This window comes from Elgaria multicarinata, chromosome 1 (assembly GCF_023053635.1).
Source record: "Elgaria multicarinata webbii isolate HBS135686 ecotype San Diego chromosome 1, rElgMul1.1.pri, whole genome shotgun sequence".
Classification (NCBI taxonomy): Eukaryota; Metazoa; Chordata; class Lepidosauria; order Squamata; family Anguidae; genus Elgaria; species Elgaria multicarinata.
The window spans coordinates 46,119,657-46,144,003 of NC_086171.1; the positions used below are offsets into that span (position 1 = coordinate 46,119,657).

General features: G+C 42.1%; 1 protein-coding gene across 1 annotated transcript in view; it reads right to left on the reverse strand.

The window, feature by feature from the left end:
* CUBN (cubilin) overlaps positions 1-24,347 on the reverse strand; it is a 222,405-nt gene that overhangs the window by 150,851 nt on the left and 47,207 nt on the right. Inside the window, exons 20-22 of the mRNA XM_063147614.1 lie at positions 7,585-7,747; positions 5,888-6,104; positions 4,758-4,888 (exon numbers count right to left, since the gene is read on the reverse strand). Of these exons, the coding sequence (XP_063003684.1) occupies positions 4,758-4,888; positions 5,888-6,104; positions 7,585-7,747 (511 nt within the window). The remainder of the gene's footprint in view (positions 1-4,757; positions 4,889-5,887; positions 6,105-7,584; positions 7,748-24,347) is intronic.

The window sequence follows — 24,347 nt, forward strand, 5'->3', positions numbered from 1 at the left end:
CATCTAGATGTTTTTGGACAACATAGCCCATCATCCCTTATCATTGTCCATGCTGGCTGGGTCTGATGGAAGTTGAAACCTGACAACATTTGGAGGGAGGGGCAAAGGCTCCCCACCCCTGTTTAAGCCATCCATATGCAAGCCGCATAGATACAATTTAACCGATGAATTCACACACATCTCCCCGCAGAAGTGAAATCTGGAGCGCTGAGAAGAATCACAAGAAACGAATGACTTCGTTCTGGGTAGATCATTGAGATAATGTGGAAGAACAAAAGTGTAACGGCAAAGAAAGCCGCAGGGGGAAAAAAAGCCTAAGGATATATGCAGCTGTTACACTGAGAAAACGAAGTTTGGCTTCGCTTGGCTGGTCTACTGCCTGGACAGGAGGACTGACTGGAAACCCAACACAAGCTTTTCGGTACTTTCCAAAGGAAGTATGAGCATGATCATTTAAAAAATATATAGATATACATCTGTGCTAAGTTCTGCAAGTCACCCACCACCTGTGAGTTTCTACATCCACAAAGAAGATGATTAAAGGCTGGATTAAACTGGAACACTGAAAGCTGCCTTATATGAGTCAGACCTTTGGTCCATCTACTCCAGTATTGTTGACACTGACTGGCAGTGGCTCTCCAGGGTAGTAGACAGGATTCTTTCCCAACCCTACCTGGAGATGCCAGGGATCGAACTTGAGAACTCCTACATGCAAAGCAGGGACTCTACCACTGGGCCACAGCTACAGATTTTCAGATAAAAAGCGTTGCGTTGAGCAATTAAATATATTTCAAATGACTTCGGAATATCAGAGAAGCAATTCAGCTGGATCAAATACATATAACACAGAGAAGCTGGCAGCTCCTGAGGCTCTTAGGTTTTCTACAAATTATGGGAACTGGTTGAATGATATAAGATTGAATGACTTAATGAGCAGCTGTCTGCAAATATAGGAAGGCGCAAGAGGAGAGGAAGAGTCTTGCCTCCCTTGCGTCGAGGCTTGGACAAGGAACGAAACAGCAGGAGACACTCCTGCTCTTTCATTTCTCGTCCACACTCTAGTGCAGGTTAAGAGCCTTTCGGAAGTGGCCCCAAGTTCTTCTCAGCAGAGGGCAAGAGGCACCCACCCGTGGTGAGCAGGTGTGTGGAATCGTGGGTGCCCGGTAATAAAATTCATGCCTAGGTCACAAATAGCCTACGGAGTCAATGCCAGAAGGTTTACAGCAGGGGTGAACAGAAGGTAGATTTGGATCTATTGGGAAAGCAAGAGTGGATTCGGGTTTGGAAGCACTGTGAGCTGCATTCCCTTCTGGTACTCGAAACGTATTCTTGGGCTCCGAATTCTTGAATTCTAACTGTTGGAGGATCTCGGAGTTCTAATAAAAAACAACACCAAAGTAGATCTAGCAAGCCACAAGTCTGCCCATTGTTGGTTGAACAGATCAGAGCTGGAGAAGAAGTTGGTAGTTTTAGATCTAGGACACAATCAGGACAAAAATGAAAAGCCAAACCAGAATGATGCTTAAGGTAGAGCCGGGCTGCTGTCTGGGTGCTTGGTCTGCAAGTTCAGTGCTGCTCTCTCTTCTATTTCTTTACATTTAAACCAAACTTAGACTAGACAGCTGTTCAAATAGAGGATACCTTCAAATAGAAGACTGCCTGCTATAAAGCAGGAAACATGGCCACCAAGAGCAGGATAAGAAAAAAGCAAGGATGCAGCTCTCCCTTGATGCATGGTCAACACTGCCTATGGAAAGAACCGTCCTGTTGACCAGCTTCTGATTACCATGTACATTGATGGTGCTATATAAATAAATAAATAAATAAATAAATAAATAATAATAATAATAATAATAATGCTTCACTTGGTAGTGGCCAGAGTGGACCCGGCCCATGAAATCAAGAGGCTGCTAAAGCAATGCAGGCTAGGCTGGAGGTGCAAAAGAAAAGGGTTGGATGTTGTTTGTTTCAATTGGATCTGTCGTCCCTGTTTATTTGCTATAAATATTGTGGTAAAAATGACTTTTTAAAAGTTGTGACCTTTTAATAATAATAATACACCATCATTTGTGTCTGGATGCCTTTGCTTTCATTTCCTACCGCATTCATAACTGACATATATTAGATAAACATTGTTGCAGGCACCAACACATTACAGGAACCTGTGCAGCATCGTAAGATCCACTGAGATTTTGTGCTCCCAGTAAAAGGAAGGAAATGTTAAACCCTCCTGAATGTCAAGGATTGTTTGAAAGGTGAATAAGCAACAGTACATTTTACAGTAAGCTTCAGCTGTGGGTTGTTGTTTTTACCCAAATAGATATGCACAACAACTTAACCCTTTCCTATTTGGTATAGGATTATCAGTTGCAAACCGCTGCATTGATTACAAACATGCTTGGTCAGAGTTTATTTAGTTTAGTTAAATTGTTTTTCAGCATTGCCTCCCCAGTGCAAGTAGCTGGAAGGGAGGGGAAGAATTTCTCCTCACAAAAAACAAACAAAAACCTACTAGACTCCAGGGTCTTCACATGAAGCTGATTGGTGGGAGATTCAGGACTGAGAAGAGGAAGTACTTCTTTATATAGTTAAAAGATGGAGTTCACTTCCATAAGACGTAGTGATGGCCGATAACATGGATGGCTTTAAAGGGGGATTAGACCAATTCATGGAGAATAAGGCTATCAAAGGCTACTAGTTATGACGGCTATATATTACCTCCAATAGAGACAGGGTGTGCCTCTGTATATCAGTTGCTGGGGGACATGAGCAGGAGAGTGCTATTGCACTCACGTCCTACTTGTAAGCTTCCCATAGGCATCTGGTTGACCACTGTGTGAACAGAACGTTGGACTAGATAGGCCTTTGGTCTGATTCAGCAGGGCTCTTCTTATGTTACAAAGCCCATTGCCTGTCTCTGCACATAGTCTTTTCTAAATAAATAAATAAATAAATAAAAGTTCCTGTCCCAGGAAAGCCAGAAATTAGCTACATATCAATATTCCTAAATTCATGGAGATTTGCCTCACTTGTGAGTTGCATATCCTGGAAAACAGGTATGGTGAAGAATTAGACTGGACACCATGGATGCTGGAACTGGGAGCCTTGGAGAGCTGCATGAGATGGGAAGACCTCAGATGGCCTCTACTGCTGGGACTGTCCTTTTACCTCCCTCATTTCTGATATATTCTGTTGGTGGGAGATTCAGGATAGATAAAAGGAAGTTCTTCTTCACACAGCGTATAGTTAAACTATGGAATTCGCTTCCACAAGAGGTAGTATGGCCACCCATGTCGATGGCTTTAAAAGGGCATTAGACAGATTCCTGGAGGAAAAGGCTATCAATTGCTATTAGACCTGATGGCTCTCTGCTGCTTCCAGTTTCAGAGGTAGTAAGCTTATGTGTACACCAGTTGTTGGGGATCATGGGCGAGAGGGTGCTATTGCACTCATGTCCTGTTTGTGGATTCCCAGTCCACAACTGGTTGGCCACTGGGTGAACAGAATTTTGGACTAGATGGACCCTTGGTCTGATCCAGCAGGGCTCCTCTTATGTTCTTTTTTCAATCATAAGCATTGAAGAAATTATGTTTAGTTGCTTCCCAACCCTGTGTGATCTTTTTATTCTCTTTCCCTCTTACATTTTTCTTGGTGTGTGCTTTGGGGAGAAGAAGTAGCTCCAGGTAAAAGGATCACATAGCAAGTGATGTGAAAAAGACCTCAGCCCGAGACCCTGAAGACTGCAGCCTCGCTCTCAGCTGTTCTGAAGAATATATCCTCATTTCCTGGAACGCTCAGAAGTGGTGAATAATATTTTTGTAGCGCCCAGCCTCATTTAGCACTTTGAGGATGCATAGAACAGGGCAGACCGTACAGTATGAAACTTCCCTCCAAGTGAAGCGAATCAGGAATTGGCAAATGGCACAATTTCAAAGAGAAGTCTTTATCGTCGGTAGATTAACAATGAAAAGTGTAATGAACCGAGAATGTTTGAAAGAGCTGGAGGAAAGAAAGGTAGATTCCAGATAACTACAGAAAGATATATGAAGTGGTATTTTTTTTCTTTTTTGGGGACAGATGTATGATGCCTCAATTCCTAAAAAAGACAGATTTAATTTAAAAATTGTGCACTCCTTCTTCTTTTAAAAAAATCCAAAACGCGGGTGCAATGTCGCATGTTGCGTGTAAACCAGGCCGACGATCTTGCCATCATAAAATTGTGAGATCGCCTCCCTCCAACCCCCCTCATCTAGCTGAGGCCTGGGTTTCAGTTAGAACTCTTAAAAGGCTATCCAAGGTGCTGAAACCTATTCCCAAAATTCAACACCTTGGATAGCTCCTTCAGAGTTCTGACTGAAACCCATAGTGGATTTACCGCCCCACTGACATCGGAACCACCAGCCTCCACTGGGAGGAGGTGATGCCCATACGTTTGCTGTGTGAATCCCAGTAATGCCCTGCGATTGCAGACACAACACAAAAGCAACACCGTTCAGGGCTTAACAAAAGAAAACCTGGCCTATGTGCTGCTCAAAGGAATGAATTAAATACAATTCAATTCCGCCCTATTATTTCACATTCATTTCTATTGGCAATATTATTTTTTCCAGATTCATCAGCCCCAGTATGTTTGTCAGAACTATTGAACTGGACAAAGAGTAATGGAAGAAAAAGCAAGGATGACAACTTTCAAAAATTAAGTGGCTTTGATCAATTGACTGATCGAATTCTGGGACATATTAAATCTAACGCCATACCTCCAGTTGCATTCAGCGAAGCATAATTAACCGAAAATCCCTCTGAGGCAACGTTGCGGTTTGTCACGAATTGCAATGTCAGTATGTTGCCACTACTGGTAATAGATGGGGGAACTGACCTCCCGCAGTACCTGTGCCAGATCAATGATAACGAGCAAATGTTACATTCACCCGCTTTTGTACAAAAATTACAAACTCAACATTTACATAGTGTTGAATGTGTGTTAATTTGAGGTGGACAAATGTGCAAATGAAATCAAGTCATGAAGAATGTAATCGAGTCATGAATCACACAGAGGAGGGACAGGATTTCTTCTTGATCATCCCAGAGTGCAGAGCATGGAATAATGGGCTCAAGTTATAGGAGGCCAGATTCCGACTGGACATCAGGAAAAACTTCCTGACCATTATTCCATACAACAATGGAACAAATTACCTAGGGAGGTCGTGGGCTCTCCCACACTAGAGGCATTCTAAATGCAACTGGACAGTCACCTGTCAGGTATGCTTTAAGGTGGATTCCTGCATTGAGCAGGGGATTGGACTCGATGGCCTTATAGGCCCCTTCTAACTCTACTATAATTCCATGATCATTTTAAAATCATGTCCTGAATCATTTAAAAATGTTTAGGGCAAAATCCCATGTTTGATTAGACAACTGAAGTCCTCCAACTCCCAGCATTCCCCCACCAGCGTAAGCTAGCAGGGGAATGCTGGAAGTTGTAGGACTTTTTTTCTGTGCAAATAGGCATAGAACTGCACTCTTCACTAATTTTCTAACCTATTATTTAATACGGAATAAAACAAAGGTATTGCCCAGACAAAATAACACACATCAAAGGGGAAGAGATGGCAAAGCTGTGATGAAGAAAGGATTTGGGTGTTGATTAAAAAGGGCCAATGAGTGATAAGGGGGAGCAGGGCTTGAGACAAGAAATATTATCTGGACAGTCCCAGTCCAGGAAGGTCATGTTACTGTGAAAGCAGGCAAACAGCACAATCCTGTACACAGAAATAAATCCTATAGAGTTCAATGGGGCTTACTTCCAGGTAGGTGTGTTTAGGATTGCAACCTTAATATATATACACACACACCACCACCACCCAGCTTTAAAAAAATATATACATACCGCCCAAGTTTTTTCATAGTGCTGTTGTCATAGATGTCAAGGTAATCTCGGACACAATTATAACCAAATTCCAAGTTAAAAGTTGTGAAGATCAGACGGATGAGGTAACCAGGCTGGACTAAGATGGTCCATGTACACTTGACACCATGTGGGTATGTGGCTGGGTAGCCAGGACTGGCAATGATTCCATTTGGTTCTGTGAGAGTCCCTCCACATGCTTCAGCATATGAAAAGCAGTGTGAGAATTAAGAGGCGGTTCATAAATCACACAGTAAATAAAAGAGATTGCATCATACATTTAGTCCTTCTGGCAGGCCTACCCAGATGAATTTTAAACCTAAGAATTTTAAGATGCTGTGATTGTTATTTTAATATTGTATTGGTTTTATATGCTCTTTTAACTAATTTTATGCATTATATTGTATTTAGTGTTGTTCCCCACCTCAATCCAGAGGAAGAGGCGGGTTATTATTATTATTATTATTATTATTATTATTATTATTATTATTATTAAAGTGCGGAAATCCTTTCACTCTGAAGGCCAATTCCATTTTGCAAACACTCTTTGGGTCCGCATTCAGTGGTGGATTGGGCCAAAGGCAAAGAGGCAGGGCCAAAAATACAAAAATACAAAAAACAAAACAAAAACCCCAACATGTTGTTGTTGTTGTTGTTGTTGTTGTTGTTGTTGTTGTTGTTGTTGTTCTTCTTCTTCTTCTTCTTCTTCTTCTTCTTCTTCTTCTTCTTCTTCTTCTTATTATTATTATTATTATTATTATTATTATTATTTCTTACCCGCCTCTCCATCCAGATCGAGGCGGGGAACAACATAAAATACAAAAATATTATAAAATACATAAAACTGATTAAAACATATAAAACCAATACATTGTTAAAATAGCAGCCAGACTTCTTAAAATTCGACTGGGTAGAACTGCTGTAGCTAGGAATGTCAGAGGAATCCATCCAGGGGTTGGAGTTTGCTGAGCTTTCAGCAGCCTGCCCCCACACCCCAGATTTTGGCTCGCCTCTCCATGAGCTGCTCTGCTTCAACTGCATTGCATTGGGCCCACCCGTGGATTTTCCAGAGTTTATTTACCATAAATAGCAATTTGCACAAATTGCACCGGCATCATTGGCATAATTTGCACAAATTAAGGCCATGATTTGCGCATTTTGTGCACATTATGGCTGCAGTTTGTGCAAATTCTGAAAATGATGCAAATTGCTATTTACTGCCCCCCCTCCAAAAAAAACCCTGAGAAAATGGTTCACACGCCACACTAAGGCCTAATCTACATCAAGCAGGATATTGCACTATGAAAGTGGTATATAAAAGGCAGGAGCCACACCAAGCAGGATGTAGCACTATGAAAGCGATATGAAAGCAGTATATGGTATGTCTCAATGGGCCCCAACAGTTGTCAGTGCACTTCAATACCACTATAAAGCAGGAATGTGGCTTCTGCCTTTTATATACTATTTTCATAGTGCAATATCCTGCTTAGTGTAGATTAGGCCCAAGAGAGTTGGATGTAGCACCCAAGCCTGAGGTTCCCCACCCCTCCTCTATAAGGACAGTGATCCCACCAGAAACAATACGTTTATTTCAAATGGTGTTCGTTACATCATCCCTAATGCTTTGGTTACAAAACAGAACTCAGGAGAAGGGTGATGGTGATGGTGGCAGCATTTACCTGCATCCAAAGATTTGTATTCAGCCAGGAAGCCGAGGTTGGTGATAGACGAAGCTCTGAATTTTACATACAGATAATTCCGTGTAGACTGAACTATAGCTGGTACAGTCACACCACAATATTTCCCTAAAGAAGGAGAATTCATGCTGTTGCCGTCTCTGATCTGCAGGGATGAAATGTGCAAATCTCATGAAACGAACTGCAATCGTAAGTGCTCCATATAATCTCAAGGACTTTGGACAAATCTGTCAATGTTGATTGCTCTCAGTTTCTCGTGTGTCCACCCCACCCCACCTGGACTTACATTTGTTTTGCCCATTTCCTCTTCAGTTTACAACCTTTTAAAAAAGTCCACACAAAATTTTATATGAATTTCTTTGCGCATTTCTAATATAAGTATTTTTCCCCAACAGCTTGCCCTACTATACTGCATTTTTTTGTGTTAATTTTGCTAATATATGCATACTTGTGCGCAAATTCCCCTGATATATACATTTTTGTACACATGTTTTGATTGGAGAACTGCATCATAACATTCGGAGAAGTGTGAATTCTGAAGGACAACTGCGTTCGCATAGTGTTTCCGGAAGTACAATTTAGGTAGCTTCATGTTAGAATTCAAAACAAATTAATATCTCGCCATTCATACTTCTGGGCAGAAATTTCGGGACCCATTCAGTAGGATGAGCAGGAGGGTCCCCCAAATCAGCAGGGCTGGCTTACCACATTTTTAAATCAAGTAATTCACATTACCATCTAAAAGGAGGGAGGGGATTAGACTGTTAATTCCAGAGCCTAAAATGATATAATTCATCACTGTTTACTTGTATGTCCCATTGAAGTTAATCTATGTACAACCTTCCCCATAACACTTCAGTCCACCAATTTTAAAATCTCTTCACTGGCTGCCAATTAGGGACATACTAAACTGAAGGACACTGAATGGCCATTGAATTTGGTTTATTCCAAATGGCCATAGGAAATCATTGGAGGAGTTTAGGGATCATCTACAAATCAAAATACCTAAAGGAGTTAAACATTCAGTTTTCATCGAAAACCACACAGAATCAAAATACAAACTAACAGAGTGGTTTTAGGGAAGAACTACTATGACCCCCCCAACACTTTGGTTCTAGGGATCATCCCCACATTCAAGAAGAAATCAGAATGCAATAAAAAGAGGGTAATAACAGTTTTATACACTGCTTTATAAGCACCTGTTATAAAACACCCAAATATGAGAAAGGAATTTTGTCGCAACATGGCAAACATTATTTAAATGTTTATATATGCCCCCCACAGCGCCCACAACTTACAACAGGCCGGTTTCAAAATGGCCATAGGAAAACATTGGGCTGTCAGGCAGCCCCACAAAAAAGAGGGGGAGCCCCCAAAATGTTCAGGGAGGTTGGTAATAAGACTATAAGCACCATAAGAGGCCCTGTTGGAGGCATGCTCCATTGGAATGGTCCCACATTGCGCATGGCCACATTAGGTTCCTTCAGAATGGCCATAGGAAAGCACTGGGCAGTCAGGCAGCCCCAGAAAAAAAGGGGGAGCCCTAAAATTGTCATGGAGCTTTGAACTGAGACCCTAAGCGTACTAAGAGTTTTTGCTGGAAGCGTGCTCCATTGGAATGGTTCCCACATTGCGCATGGCTACCTTAGGTTCCTTCAGAATGGCCATAGGAAAGCACTGGGCGGTCAGGCAGCCCCAGAAAAAAAGGGGAGCCCCAAAATTCTAATGGAGGTTTGTAATAAGACCCTAAACATCCTAAGAGTTTTTGCTGGAGGCGTGCTCCATTGGAATGGTCCCCACTTTGCACATGGCCACCTTAGGTTCCATCAGAATGGCAATAGGAAAGCACTGGGCTGTCAGGCAGCCCCCCCCCCCAAAAAAGGGGAGCCCCAAAATTGTTGTGGAGGTTTGAACTGAGACCACTGTTTAAGTAGGTGATACCTGAACTTTCTAATTATTACAGCCTCAGAACTACATGCCCCCCCACTTTATGAAATCCTGCACAGTATTTTTTTTATGAGGACAGCCTTTGAACTTATCTAAAGGAATAGAATGGAATGGAGCCAGTAGTAGGGTGACCATATGAAAAGGAGGACAGGGCTCCTGTATCTTTAACAGTTGCATAGAAACAGAAATTTTAGCAGGTGTCATTTGTATATATGGACCTGGTGAAATTTCCTCTTCATCACAACAGTTAAAGCTGCAGGAGCCCTGCCCTCTTTTAAATCTGGTCACTCTAGTATAGCTCCTGCAGCTTTAACTGTTGGGATGAAGAGGGAATTTTACCAGGTGCTGCATTCATGCAAATGACACCTGTTGAATTTTTTTTATATACAACTGTTAAAGATACAGGAGCCCTGTCCTCCTTTCCATAGGGTCACCCTAGACACTCAGGACTCTGTGGAGGAGATCCAGGAAACAGATTCAGGGCTGCCACACCCTAGCAGGCTTCCAGAACTGTCACCAGCCAGGTCAATTTATGATGTGCTAATTTTGCTGGGTCACAACTTATACGGGCATCTAGGAGAGTCCTGCTAGATTGGGGCAAAAGCATCCTGCTTCCAGCCAGGGGTTTCTGTGATGCCCACAGGTAGGGCCTGGGAGCACCATCAGGCGAGCATTTTACTGCACGCTCGTTACTGGGCACTCACGGATTTTTGTGGATCCCTCTCACGACGACATCTGCCTCCTCCTGCCCCTTCCAGCCTTACTTCTTGCCCCAGTAAGTCTGACTTATTTTTAAAGCTGGAAGTTGCCGCTATCTCCTGCTGTGTGCAGGAGAAGCAGCGGGCTCAAAACAGCCCACGGAATGGGCCATGTGTTTTGAAAGAGGAAGTAATGAGGGACAAACATGCATGTGATGACGCTCTAAAACAACAGCTCCCACCTCCAGCAGCTAGTATTCAGGGGTACTTGCTTGTGAACATGGAGGTTCCATTTAGTTCTCATGGCCAAACAATAAGTACCCAGCAACAGTGCTCGCTTGCAAAGATGGTCTCCTCAGGAGAAAGCAAAGTCCTTGAGTAGGGCTCTGGCCAGAGAGCTCTGTTAGGGAAAATCTCCCCCAACTAGAAGGAAGGGAATAGGAAACCAGACAAGTCCACAGTGATTACCTTTTTATTAACTATACGTGTAGGAGGAACCTCACCCTCGGCGGATCGAAAGCAAGACTCTCTACCCATCATCCACAACCAACATCTTTTATAACATTCCAGGCCCCTCCTGAATGAGCTCATGCTCATCCCTCCTCCCATCCCTTATTGCTTGCAGAGTTATACATTTTCCATAAACAAAACTATTGCCAACAGCTAACAACACACAATATTTTGACAACCATGCCTTATTCATGTGACTTACTGTAACAGATTATTATTATTATTATTATTGTTATTATTTATTTATTTATTTATATAGCACCATCAATGTACATGGTGCTGTACAGATTACACAGTAAATAGCAAGACCCTGCCGCATAGGCTTACAATCTAAGCCCCCCATGCAAGGGCAGGCAAAGCTAACAAGCACAAGTGCTCCAGGGTGTCTGAGCAAAAGACAACTTGGATCCAGGATCCAAGCCTCAGAAGCTGTGGTGTCGTAAGTTGCCACATTTGACCAGGCAGATTAGGCCTTTGTTTGAGTTCTTGAGAAGTACAGGGCAACCTTGGGCAACTTGCTGACTGCGTTTCTGATGACTCTTGGAAAGGGGAAGAGGGAGGGTTGAGCATGGAGTGCTTGGTGTACACTATTCCCCAGAAAGGGGGTCTTTGGTGGGGGTCTTTTGGCCCACCCTAACAGCTCTAATAGGCAGCAGCTGAGTCTGGGTGTGGCTCAGCAGCCTTTATTAGGAAAAGCCCAGCAGTTGGTGTTTGCTAGCTGCTGGAAAGGACCTCTCCCCAACTTCTCCCGGTTTCTTCGCCCATCTTGAACCCATGTGCTATGAACTTGGTCTCCTGCTTGACCCTGCTATTGGATTGTGTATGTATTGAGCTGCCTAACTCTGTTTGACCACTTCTGCTTTGCATAGCACCTTCTCGCTTGGCCGGCTTGCTTACCGGGACTGTTTCAACCTGCAGCTGGCCACTAAGGGTTTGCTGTTGGGGACTCCCGCTGCCTCAGCTGCGTTTTACCTGCTAGCAAGAGTGCCTTCTCGCTTGGCCTGCCTGCTGGCCTGGACTGCTTCAACTGCAGCTTTGCTGGTAAGGGTTTGCCTCTGGCGACTGGGGGGGGGGGGTATTGGGCCGGAGCCTCACCTGGAAGAGGCTCATTCAAAAACAACAGCAACAACTAGCCTTGCCTTGGGGGCAAGCTGCCACTTGGGGGCAAGCCTCAACACACAGGCGACATTTACGATCATCAGAGGAGGCCCCTGCTTGTCGTTCCAAGATGAACAAACTGTCGTCACAAAGATCCTCGACGGCGGGGCCTTCTCTGTAGCAGCACCCACCCTCTGGAAAACTCTCTCTTGTGCTGTTTGGGAAGTGGAAAATGTAACATCTTTCAAACACCTCCTCAAGACATACCTGTTTTAGACAAGCTTTCCCTGGACTATAACTTACTTTGGTTTTTTATGACATTTTTAAATTGTTGTTCTTGATTTTTGTGTATTATAATTTTAATTGTGAGCTGCCCGGAGAGCCTTGGCTGTTGGGTAGTATAAATATATAATAAATGAATAAAATAGGGTTCTGCTCTCTTGGCTAGTCTGCTATAGTTATGGCCGGGGTGGTCAAAGAGTTACTTGAGCCACTGGCTTTACTCCCCTTCTCCTCCTGGTTGTACTGAACAGCAAATGAGCTAACAAACCCTATTGAAATGCAGCTTCTGTTTGAGGAACAGAATATTGGATATTGCAATTAGTAAGCTTTAGTTTGTATTAGTCTTAAGTGTTTTATTTGTTCTTGTGTGTAATTGTACGTTTTCACTTCTCTTCTCAGCTTGTCTGTCTGCTTGATCTACTTGCGTCAAAGAAAGGTAAGTGCCTGGGATTTCATTTTATAATGTTTCTTGTGTTTTGCATTGTTGTGGGTTGCATTTTATTTTCTGATGCATTTGGGGTTGGAATGGTTATTATTGTGAGAGTTGGGTTGTGTAACTTTTTTAGCGTTTATCACACAATCCTATGTGTGTTTAACCAAAAGTAAACCCCAATGACCCGGTTCCGGAGGCGCCTTAAACTACGGTGGTTCAGGCTTTTTTGTTAACAAAAAAGGCTGAACCACTGTGGTTTAAGGAGCCTTCTGAACAGGGCCAAGGTCTTCAACTGTGAAATGGGAGGGCACCAGGTTGGGGAAGGGTGGTTTAGAGGACAAATGATTGGTAGTAATAGGGTTAAACTTAAACCCCTTACCAAAATTTCTTCCTGGCTTCCTAAATGTGCTTTCACATTTTATATTGTATTTTATTTAATGATGCATTTTGTGGTTTGAATTGTTATGAATTGCCCACAGAGCTCAATTGTAAGAGTTGGTTAGTGCCATTTTTAGGATTTTTTATTATTATTATTATTATTATTATTATTTATTTATTTATATAGCACCATCAATGTACATGGTGCTGTACAGAGTAAAACAGTAAATAGCAAGGCCCTGCCGCATCAGCTTACAATCCTACGTGTGTTTAATTAGAAGTAAATCCCAATGAGTTTAACCAAAATGGAGGGGCACCAGGGCAAGGGTAGTTTAGAGGAGCAATGGTGTGGTTGGCAGTGATAGGATTAAACACCGCTTAACAAGATTCCTTCCTAGCTTCCTCACTTGCAGCCCAGGCCCGCTCCCATCACGTCTGACAAGGTAAGACATTGTGGGTTCTCTTACTTCTTTACTAGCAATTGTTTCATTACCTAGCCATGTTTTATTCGGTTGTGTGGGGTGGCACAGTTTTGGGGATTGCTTCAGGCAGCAAAACACCTTGGGCCAGACCTGCACTTAGACCTGTGTTAGACACAGCCTGCATCCCCTTTATGGAGATGTCTCAGGTTAGCCATGGTGCCCTTCCAAGCACGGCTGGCTCCTCCTTTATGGAGAACCTTATGGTCTAAGTGCTGTAACTTAGCGGACTTCTTTGCCTCCTCTTTACGAGGACCGCTGACTTGAGACTGTGTTACACACAGGCAGTGTTGCCTTCATGGGAATGTCTCAGCTAAGTGAAGATGCCCTAGCAGGCTTGGCCAGCTCCTACTTCATGTATTTTGTGGTTTTAATTGTTGTGAATTGCCCAAAGTGCTTCACTCTAAAGCGTTGGTTTGTGCCCTTTTTAGGGTTTATCACACAATCCTACGTGTGTTTAATTAGAAGTAAATCCCAATGTGTTTAACACAGAAGGGCACCAGGTTGGGGAAGGGTGGTTTAGAGGAACAATGGTTGGCAGTGATAGGGTTAAACACCCCTTACCAAGATTCCTTCCTAGCTTGCTAATTACAATATAAAATGTAAAAGCACATTTTATTTCATAAAGCATTTTGTGGTTTTTATTGTTGCATTTTTTGTTATGGATTTTGTGGTTTTAACTGTGTATTGCGTGTTATTTGATTTTGCAGGTTCAATTACTTTGTGGTTTTGATTGTTGTGAATTCATTGGGCTTCATTGGCAGTGACAGGGCTGGACACCACTTACCAAGATTGGTTCCTAATTGCAATATAAAATGTAAACTCAGGATTCCTTCCTTGCTTCCTAATAGCAATATAATACGTAAAAGCGCATTTTATTACATATTTTGTGGTTTTAATTGTTGTGTATTGTGTTTTTTTATGCATTTTGGTGGTTTAATTGTTGTGTACTGTGTTTGATTTTACTATGCAATTTGAAGGGTTAATTGTTGTGTATTGTTCGATTTTACTATGCAATTTGGGGGTTTAATTATTGTGTATTGTGTTTGATTTTACCATGCAATTTGGGGGGCGGTTAATTTTTGTGTTGCATTTTATTGTATTTTATTTCATTTCTTAAATTTCTATACTGTCCCATAGCTGGGGCTCTCTGGGTGGTTCACAGGCTCGATTCAATAACAATAATACATTTATTAACCGCCTCTCCCTCTGGATCGAGGCGGGGAACAACATACAACAATACAGATAGTAGTATAATTTTAAACAGTGAGGTCAAAATAAAATTAACTGCAAAAAGCTGCAACTGCATTATTATCAGTGATCAGTAAACAAGGTAAATGACAACACCATGGCCCTGACACCAGGATACAATCAGACAGCTGGTGTTAATTAGCTTAATTGCCAGAGGTGTCGATGTATTTTGACATAATTATGCATGGGGTTAATTGTTGTGAATTGCCCAAAGAGCTTGGTTGTAAGAGTTTGTGCCCACAGGTTTTCTGCAAGGTAAGTGTGCATAGGAATGACGCATCTCATCAGGATCCTTAACATCAGTTGAAGACTTTGAGGACTTCTGACAAGGTGAGTGCAAGATTTGTATATGTGTGAGAGCAGAATTATAAAAACTCAGCTTAGCTTAGTCCTATGTACATCTTTTCTCAGAGACACTGTTAGTTCTGTTGCTTCTTTACTAGTAATTGTTTAAATATCTAGTCATGTTTTATTGGGTTGTGTGGGGTGGCACAGTTTTGGGGATTGCTTCAGGCAGCAAAATACCTTGGGCCAGACCTGGACTTAGGACTGTGTTACACATAGGTAGCGTCCCCTTTATGGGGATGTCTCAGGTTAGCAATGGTTGCTTGCAAGCATGGCTGGCCCTCCTCCATAGAGAATGTTATGCGCTAAGTGCAAGGACTTAGCAGACTGCTTGCCTCCTCTTCATGGGTTGGCTGACTAAGTGCTGTGTTACACACAGGTAGCGTCCCCTTTATGGGGATGTCTCAGGTTAGCAATGGTCGCTTGCAAGCATGGCTGGCCCTCCTCCATGGAGAACGTTATGCGCTAAGTGCAGGGACTTAGCAGTCTGCTTGCCTCCTCTTCATGGGTTGGCTGACTAAGTGCTGTGTTACACACAGGTAGTGTCCCCTTTATGGGGATGTTCCAGGTTAGCAATGGTCTTCATGGATTTTGGAGGTTTTAATTGTTGTGTATTGCATTTTTACTGTACACATTAACATTAGTCATTAGGCAGATTTAAAATATAATAAATTAATTAGAGAATATTAAATCAAAAGAAATGTTTTTATTATGAATTTTATTTTTTTTTCTCCTGAGAAATTAATGTAACCATAATCTAATAAAGGCATCTGAAACCTGAGTTGGTATATTTATTTTGTCTGTGTACATTTATTTTGCTTGTGTGTATGTAATAAAAGCATTCTGTTGCAAAAGTGTCATTTTTCTTTTGTCTTAATACTCTAAAAAGTTTATTAAGTTTCTCTGAAAGTGTCATTTCTCATGCTATAATGTATCTTATGTTGAAATGTTTTGCATCCTCCCAAAATTTGTTTATGTGCATTTGGCTATCTGCATTTTATTTTAAAAAGTATTTTGTGGTTTTAATTGTTGTGTAGTGCCCAAAGAGATTAGTTGTAAGAGTTGGTTTGTGTCATTTTTTTAGGGTTTATCGCAAAGTCCTGTTTGTGTTTATTCAGTGGTAAATCCCAATGCATTTAACTGTGAAATGCGAGGACTCCAGATTGATGAAGGTTGGTTTAGAGGTTGAATGAGTGTCAGTGATAGGGTTACACACCCCTTACCAGGACTTCTTCCTTGCTTCCTAAGTGCGCTTTTACATTTTATATTGCAAAACATTTTGTGGGTTTAATTCTTGTGTATTGCATTTTATTTTGCAATGTATTTTGAGGGTTTTAATTGTTGTGAATTGCCCAAAGAACATTGTTGTAAGAGTTAGTTTGTCATTTTTTTTAGGGTTTATTGCAAAGTCAACAGAAGTAAATCGCAATGTGTTTAACTGTGAAATGGCGGGGGGCGGGGGGGACCAGCTTGGGGAAAGGTGAATTAGAGGAAGAACTGTTGGCAGTGATTGGGTTAAATACACCTTACCAAGATTATTTCCTTGTTTCCTAATTGCACGTTTTCATTTCGTGGTTTTAATTGTCGTGTATTGAATTTTATTATTTTGTTATAAAACTTAAATATCACCATAATACAGAAACCTTAAAGCAAGGAATAAGTAATAAATTGCTATATATATTTAAAAGAAAGAGTCCAACACTATAAATACACACTTGGAATTTAACATTAGTCATTAGGCAGGTTTAAAATAAGATAAATTAATGGGAGGATAGGTATCAAATAGAAAGGAAGACTGTTTTTTATTATTATGTACTTTAATTTTTCTCTCCTGAGAAACTATTGAAAACATAACCTAATAAAGGCATCTGAAACCTGTGTTGGTACTTTTATTTTGTTTGTGTGTATGTAATAAAACACCGGCATTCTGTTGCAAAATTGTCTCCTTCTTTTGCTTTCTTAATCGTCTAAAATGTTGAGTATGTTTCTCTGTAAGTGCTATTTCCCATACTGTATTGTACCGTCGTCCTTAGTTTAAACCTTTTGTGCCCTTCCAACATTTGGCTATCTGCATTTTATTTCAAAATGCATTTTGTACTTTTAATTGTCAGTAGACCAAAGAGCTTGATTGTAAAGAGTTTGTGCCCACTTTGTGATAAATCCTAACAGTGTTCAGTTCCAAATCAGGCTTCCTGCAGGTTAAGTATGCAATGGAATGACACATTCCATTACTTCTGTCAAGGTAAGTGCATAATTTGTACATGTGTGAGAGCAGAATTATTAAAAAAAACTCAGTCCTATGTATATCTTTTCTCAGAGACATTGTTAGTTCTCTTACTGCTTTACTGGTAATAGTTTCATGACCTAGTCATGTTTTATTGGATTGTGTGGGGTGGCACAGTTTTTGGGATTGCTTCAGGCAGCAAAATACCTTGGGTCAGACCTGGATTTAGAACTGGTTACACACAACCTGCTTCCCTTGCATGGGATATCTCAGGTTAGCAATCCTGACTGGCAAGCATGGCTGACCCTCCTCCATGGAGGAAGTTATGGTTGAAGTTCTGAGACATAGAGGCCTAAGAACTTGTTTGTAAGAGTTTGTTTGTGCCAACTTTGTGATACATTTTAACAGTGTTCAGTTCCCAATCAGGCTTTCTGCAAGGTAATTGTGCATAGGAATGACGCATCCCAACAGCATCATTAGCATCAGTTGAAGACTTTGAGGACCAGGCCCACTCCCATGTCTTCTGACAAGGTAAGTGTATAATGTGGACATGTGCGAGAGCAGAATCATAAAAACTCAACTTACCAGAGATATTGTTTTGTTGCTTCTTTACTCATAATAGTTATATTGCCTAGTCATGTTTTATTGGGTTGTGCAATTTTTTGTATTGCTTCAGGCAGCAAAATACTTTGGGCCAGACCTGGACTTAGAACTGTGTTACACATAGCCTGCATCCCCTACACGGGGATATCCCAGGTCAGTGAAGGTGCCCTAGAAAGCAGAGCAAGCCCCTCCTTCATGTTTTTTGAGGGTTTTAGTTGTGTATTGTGTTTTATTTCATGGCTCACTGTGAGGAATACTAAGGGTGGTATTCTTGCATGAAACTACATGTGAGCACAGTTGTGATCTTGATCACGCTTGATTCCTGTACTGAGGATGTGCTCAGGGACGCCCTATTCCTAAATTCTTAGTGTATGTCCAGGCTTCCTATTGGAAATCCCACGAGCCCTTAAAGGACTGGATTTCCTGATAACGCACATCCCTAGCCAAGAAGCGTACATCTGAGAGGATGTACGGCTAGGTCCAGATGTTCAAAAATTCCTGTTTGAGAGAAGGGTGGATCAATCTTGAGTCAACCTGTGCCTTGAGAAGGACAGAGGACCTGCAACCCTGTGGACTCCCTTGGACCTCTCATGCCATCCTTCTGGGAAGGCTGTCTTGAGTTGGGATGTGAAGTCATTATTGTGATGGTCCCACTCCTGCCAAGAATTTTGAAGGTGGTGGTAGGGGGTGGTGGATCTGTCCTACGGCAGTCTTACTACGGAGTGTCTCAGGGCTTTATTTAACCCCCAAGCTTTTCAACATCTACACGAAACCACCGGGAGGTGTTTACCAGGGGTGTGGGCTGAGGCATCACGAATGGCACCTAGCTTCGCCTCTCCTTCTCAGCTAACAGAGGTGGGGCAGTTGGAGCCCTGAACCAGCGCATGGGCAGGAGAATGGACTGGTTGAGGGCCAATAAACTGAGATTCAATCCAGCCAAGACAGACATACTGTTTGCGGATGGTTCATCATTCCGGCTTAGTGACATTGACCCTGTTCTGTCAGGGGGTTCAAACTTCCCAATCAGTGACATCTGTAGTTTGGGGATGGTCATGGATCCATCGTTGCCCGTAGAGGCACAGGCTCCCTCAGTGGCTCAGAGTAGCTTTCCATTAGGCCAGGGAGGAGCAGCTCCAGTTGTTTCAGCCTAAAACTCCCATGATCCCCTGCCATTAGCTATGCTGGCTGGAGCTGATGGGGATTGTAGTCCAAAACAACTGAGGTCACCTTTTTTTATTTCCATTTGTATTTTAGTTGTGTTTTACTTTATTTTAGTTCATTTTTTTCTTTTGATTTACTGCACCCAATCCCAAAGTTCTTCAAGCATTTAAAATAATAAGAAATTAAAACAGAATAAAACAAGCCAAGATTCAAACAATAGAAATAAATATACTAAACTAAAACCAGCAGGAGAGAAAATCACTAAAATCACTGTGTCTAATAATATTTAAAATAACTAAAAAGAAGTAAAAACATCCCTTTAACAGGTGGTGCTCTGAGCCACCGAGGGAGCCTGCACCTCTGCGGACGATGACGGATCCATCATCGTCCCCAACCTGCAGACCTCACCCTTTAGGAAGTCTGAAACCCCCTTCCAGAACAGGGTGACTGTCACTTAACCGGATAGATGAACCACCCACAAACAGTATTTCTGTCTTGTCTCGATTGAATCTCAGTTTATTGGGCCCTCATCTAGCCCACTCCTCTGCCCATGCACTGGTTCAGAACTTCAACTGTCTCACCTCTGTTTAGCTGAGAAGGAGAGGTGGAGCTATGTGTCATTGGTGATGCCTCACCCTGCACCCCTGGTTAACATCTCCTGGCAGTTTCATGTAGACGTCGGAAAGCATGGGGGTCAACTATAGCTCTGAGGCACCCTGTAGCAAGACCACCATAGGACAGACCCATTATCCCCTTGCTACCATCTTCTCTAAGGGGCATTCTAGGCAGGAGCGGAACAGTTGCAATATGTGACTTCACATCCTAACCCAGGACAGCCTTCCCAGAAGGATAGCCTAAGAGGTCCAAGGGAGTCCACAGGGTTGCAGGTCCTTCTCCCGGCAAAGGACACAAGCAGGCTTGCATGTCCCTCACCTGGCTCAGGTTAACTTAATTGTTTCATGACCTAGTCATGTTTTATTTGGTTGTGTGGGGTGGCACAGTTTTGGGATTGCTTCAGGCAGCAAAACACCTTGGGCCAGACCTGGACTTAGACCTGTGTTAGACACAGCCTGCATCCCCTTTATGGGATGTCTCAGGTTAGCCATGGACGCCCATACCCATGGGCCTCCCTCCTTTATGGAGAATGTTATGGTCTAAATACTGTAACTTAGCGGACTTCTTTGCCTCCTCTTTATGAGGACCGCTGACTTGGGACTGTGTTACACACAGCCAGGATTCCCTTCATGGGAACGTCTCAGGTTAGTGAAGATGCCCTAGGAAACATAGTCAGCTCCTCCTTCATGGAGAATGCTACGCTTTTAGTTCAGGGATTTAGCCATCATGGGGATGGCTAACTTAACTGACAGGCACGTTCACAAACATGTTATTTGGAATTAACAGAAACACAGGCTTCTAATATGGAAGGCTGAGTTCAGAATGTATTTAAATAGTTCTCATAGAAAAGAGACATTTGCACTGAGATTGTTTACTTGGCAGTATAAAAAGGGTGCTGTAACTGTTCTCTGGGCATTCCCTCTCCTCTTGGGGTTCAGCCCACCACTGTGCTAACTCCCTTTTGCTGTGGGAAATAATTCTGTTCCTAGTGTCTCACTGGTCTCTTTGTGTCTTGGAAATCCACAATACCTGGGGGGCCCTCATCTGGGATTTGACAGTGCTCATCAGAACCACACCAGCAGAAGCTCTCTGGGGACCGCCATTCAAGCACTCATCCAAGGTAAGAGACCTTTTGAAATCCCTATTGGCTTAGTCTCCTGTTTCAGGTGACACCATGGGTCTGGATTGCACTGGACTCCCAACCCAAGACTTCTGTGAGACCCAGCAAAACAGACTTAGAAAAGTGGGCTTGGTCCATTGGAGGGGCAGTGCAAAAGACAGGTCAGTAAAATAGGTACCTGAGGAAGCAAGTGAGCAGAGCTGCTGCTGACACCCATAGTGCCTGCAAATTTGAGAATGATTAAAATCTTCAGATTCTGTTTAAGATAGCTAGGAAGAAGTTGAATGATTTGTGGCTTAGTTTGCAAAGAGGCAGGTAGAAGAAGAGTTTAAATCTGGCACATACCAAAAGGTGTTGTGGAGCCTAGAGACAAGAACTGAGAAAGAAAGGGGAGGGAGTTTTCTCCTGCCAAAGAAAGAAAGAATTTTTAAGCTGTTGTATATTTAAGCTTCCTGCATTATTATTTTTTAATGCATCAACAGTATTGAATTGTAGAAGGAGTAGAAATATCAGATTCTGAAGAGTTAAATTGCATTTAGAGTTCAAGCGATTAGGAAAGAATCTCATTTTTAAAAAAGCCCACAAAGCAATAACAATGCAGAATCCATGGTAGATTCAAGGGCAGAGGCAATGGATGAGAACATGGTGTGAGGAAAAAAGCAAAATCACCCTAGAATATGCCACTATTGTGGTCAAATTGTCACTAGAAAATGAGTGTCTTAATAAGCCTGGCCAGCTTATGCAGACACCTCATAAAGCTAGCTGATCTACACTAAAGTGTCAAGATTTTCTTACAGCTACACTGTCTGCTAAAAAAATTACAACTGTTGTAGGCATGTTTCTTAATATCTGCCTCACTATCCAGACCAACATGCTTTGGTTAAATCCTTCCTCTTTAAGCAGAAAGCTATTCTGTAAATAAAGATTTACTCACCACATGAAGCATTTCTTGATGCCCTAAATACATTGTGACCTTGCTGCAAAGCATGGTGTGTGTGTTCTCCTATTCCTCTTCATGAAATCCAAACTTCCAGCCTGATCACCTGGAGGTCTTGGAATTTGATGAAATCCCTTTTTTGCCATTAAGAAAAGGGAGTATCAAGGATATCAGGGCACACCATGTTTCCAGGGAAGGGCAAGCTCATACCTTCTGTGTGGTCTGAGCTATATGCAGTTGATAATGCATAATTACTCTAGTTGGCAATCTTTATGATGTGTGGCCGGCCTCTGGCACTTATGAACAAGAGATTAGTCCTTATGGAACCCTCATGGGTAAACAAGTGACTCTCTCCCTACTAAAATTCAGGCCACCAAACTCCAGCTAACAGATGATCAAGTATTAAGACTATGGCCGTGCATTAATGAGGTAGTTTAAGGTTCTCATTCACAGATTAAAGAAACCCAGACGAGCCCTGCCACGACCACCGGCCAAAGTCTGTGTCTGCATCAAGGTTCTTCAGTGGACAAGAGTACCCTGGCGCCCAGGTGGAAAGGTCCTTACCAGATCTTCCCAGATCCACACATCACGCTCAAGAGGGCCGTTGACCCAGACTTCGCCAGTCAAGTGTAGGCAGCAACCAAGGCGACGCTCTCAAGGACAACGCAGCCGATTTCTCCCCACAGTGGCCAACAGCAGGTGTTGACTGCTTTTCCCAAGACCCAGTGGAACATGCCCCTCTACAAATATTTAAGGGCCATAATAATGCCCAGCCACTCACCAGAAACCAAAAAGGTTTCATCCTACTGGTAGAGTTGGCAAAAGTCCAGCAAGAGCCAAATGCCAACTTCACGAAGACAGACTTCGCCAGGCAGCCAACGATGACTGAGATGGCCACCCTGTTCCAGTACGGTGGTCTTGTAGTTTTTGAACTATGCTTTATAGGAAATAAAGGAGGGTATAATACAACTAAGCTTAACTGTAGCAGAAATAGATAAACTTACCAAACTGTTGGATTTGCACTTTAATTGTTTTAAACGTTAGCTGTTTCTATGCTTTTGTTTTTAAAATTCGTATATTGATTTTTAATGTTCAGTCTTTTTAATCTAATCTTTTGAATACAGCTATGGGGCGGTATATAAATGTAATTATTATTATTATTAATAATAATAATAATAAATGCCAGCCCATCATGCACAACGCATACCAGTCATTGGAGTGCCTGCCTATCTTGGGCAAAAGAAGGGTCGAAGGCATACCGGTTTGAACAAAACATCACCAAAGAAAATGAACAAACTTTGGTACAGAGATATATAGACTTTGCAACTGAGAATCTAGTGCCTGAATTTGCTTCCCTCCCCCTCTCCCCACCCCCTTTCCTTTTGTGTCATGTTTTTTAGATTGTAAGCCTGTGGGCAGGGACTGTCTTAAGAAATATTTTTGTAAGCCACCTGGATGCCTTTTTGGCTAAATAGCAGGATAAAAGTGCTTAAATAAATAAATAAAGGATGGAATATAATCCATCCCAGTATGAAACCCCTCTATGCTACCAGTTCAATGGCTCATATCAAAATGCCACACATATTCAATGACAAGAACCCGTAGGAGATTACCCAAACAGCAAAAGTTATTGTGGATTACTTGATTGGCACTAATTAGGGGAAAGTTTTAAGAGGTAGAACACAGCACAAGATTCTGGGCTTCCAGAACTTTGTCTACTCTCTTTTGACCATAATGTGATCTCATTTGCTGTTTTAAAGATAAAGCAATGTAAATTTTTAAACTTCATTCAAGTTTCAGGTAGATGCTTCCTAGAGCTCGTTAGCAAACACAAAGACCTCTTTATTAGTAGCACTGTTAGTTCTTTCTCCTTTACTGTTGTGTTTCAAAAGCAATTACACAGTGACAGATAATGGTATAATAAGTAAACCCAATGTAGCAAAACGCCATAAAGATTATAACCAAATAATAGAGAGATCCCCCTCTTCTGTTATATGGTATTCCAGAAGGTGCAGAGCATATTCCTCTACCAGTATGTTTTTACAAAGGTGAGAAATGGTTAATCTATCAGCATTGCATGTCCACAGACTCTATTGGCTACGCGGACCATGGGCATATAAGATCCTGCCATAGAACTATTGCCTGGTCTCAGTTCACACACAAGTTTAACAGCAGACATTATTTGCAACCATAAGGTCAAAAGAGCTGTTAATAATCCTTTGGAAATGGGATACACTAGATCCCATTAATTCATGAGGATCTTGCTTGCAGTAAACCTCTGACACAGCAGAGGCCAATCAAAACTGCCACAATTGATGCCATTTCTGCCCTTTAAGCCAAAACATAAGAGATTTCACAAGTCACACTACAAAATTGCATGACCCTTGATGTCTTACTTGCAGCACAAAGAAAAGTCTGTGCCATGATTAATACTTCTTGCTGCACATACATAAGCCAGAACTATGGAATAGAAACTGATTAGATAATGTATTTTAGCTAGTTCCCATGGAAAAAAGACATACACACTGAGGTTCTTTACTCAGCAATACAAAAAGCCTGCCATAGCTATTCTCTGGGCCTCTCTTCTCCTGTTGGGGTTCAGCCCACATAGGTGCTCTGTTCTGCTGCCGAAAATAAAGCTGTTGCTAGTGTCTCACTGGTCTC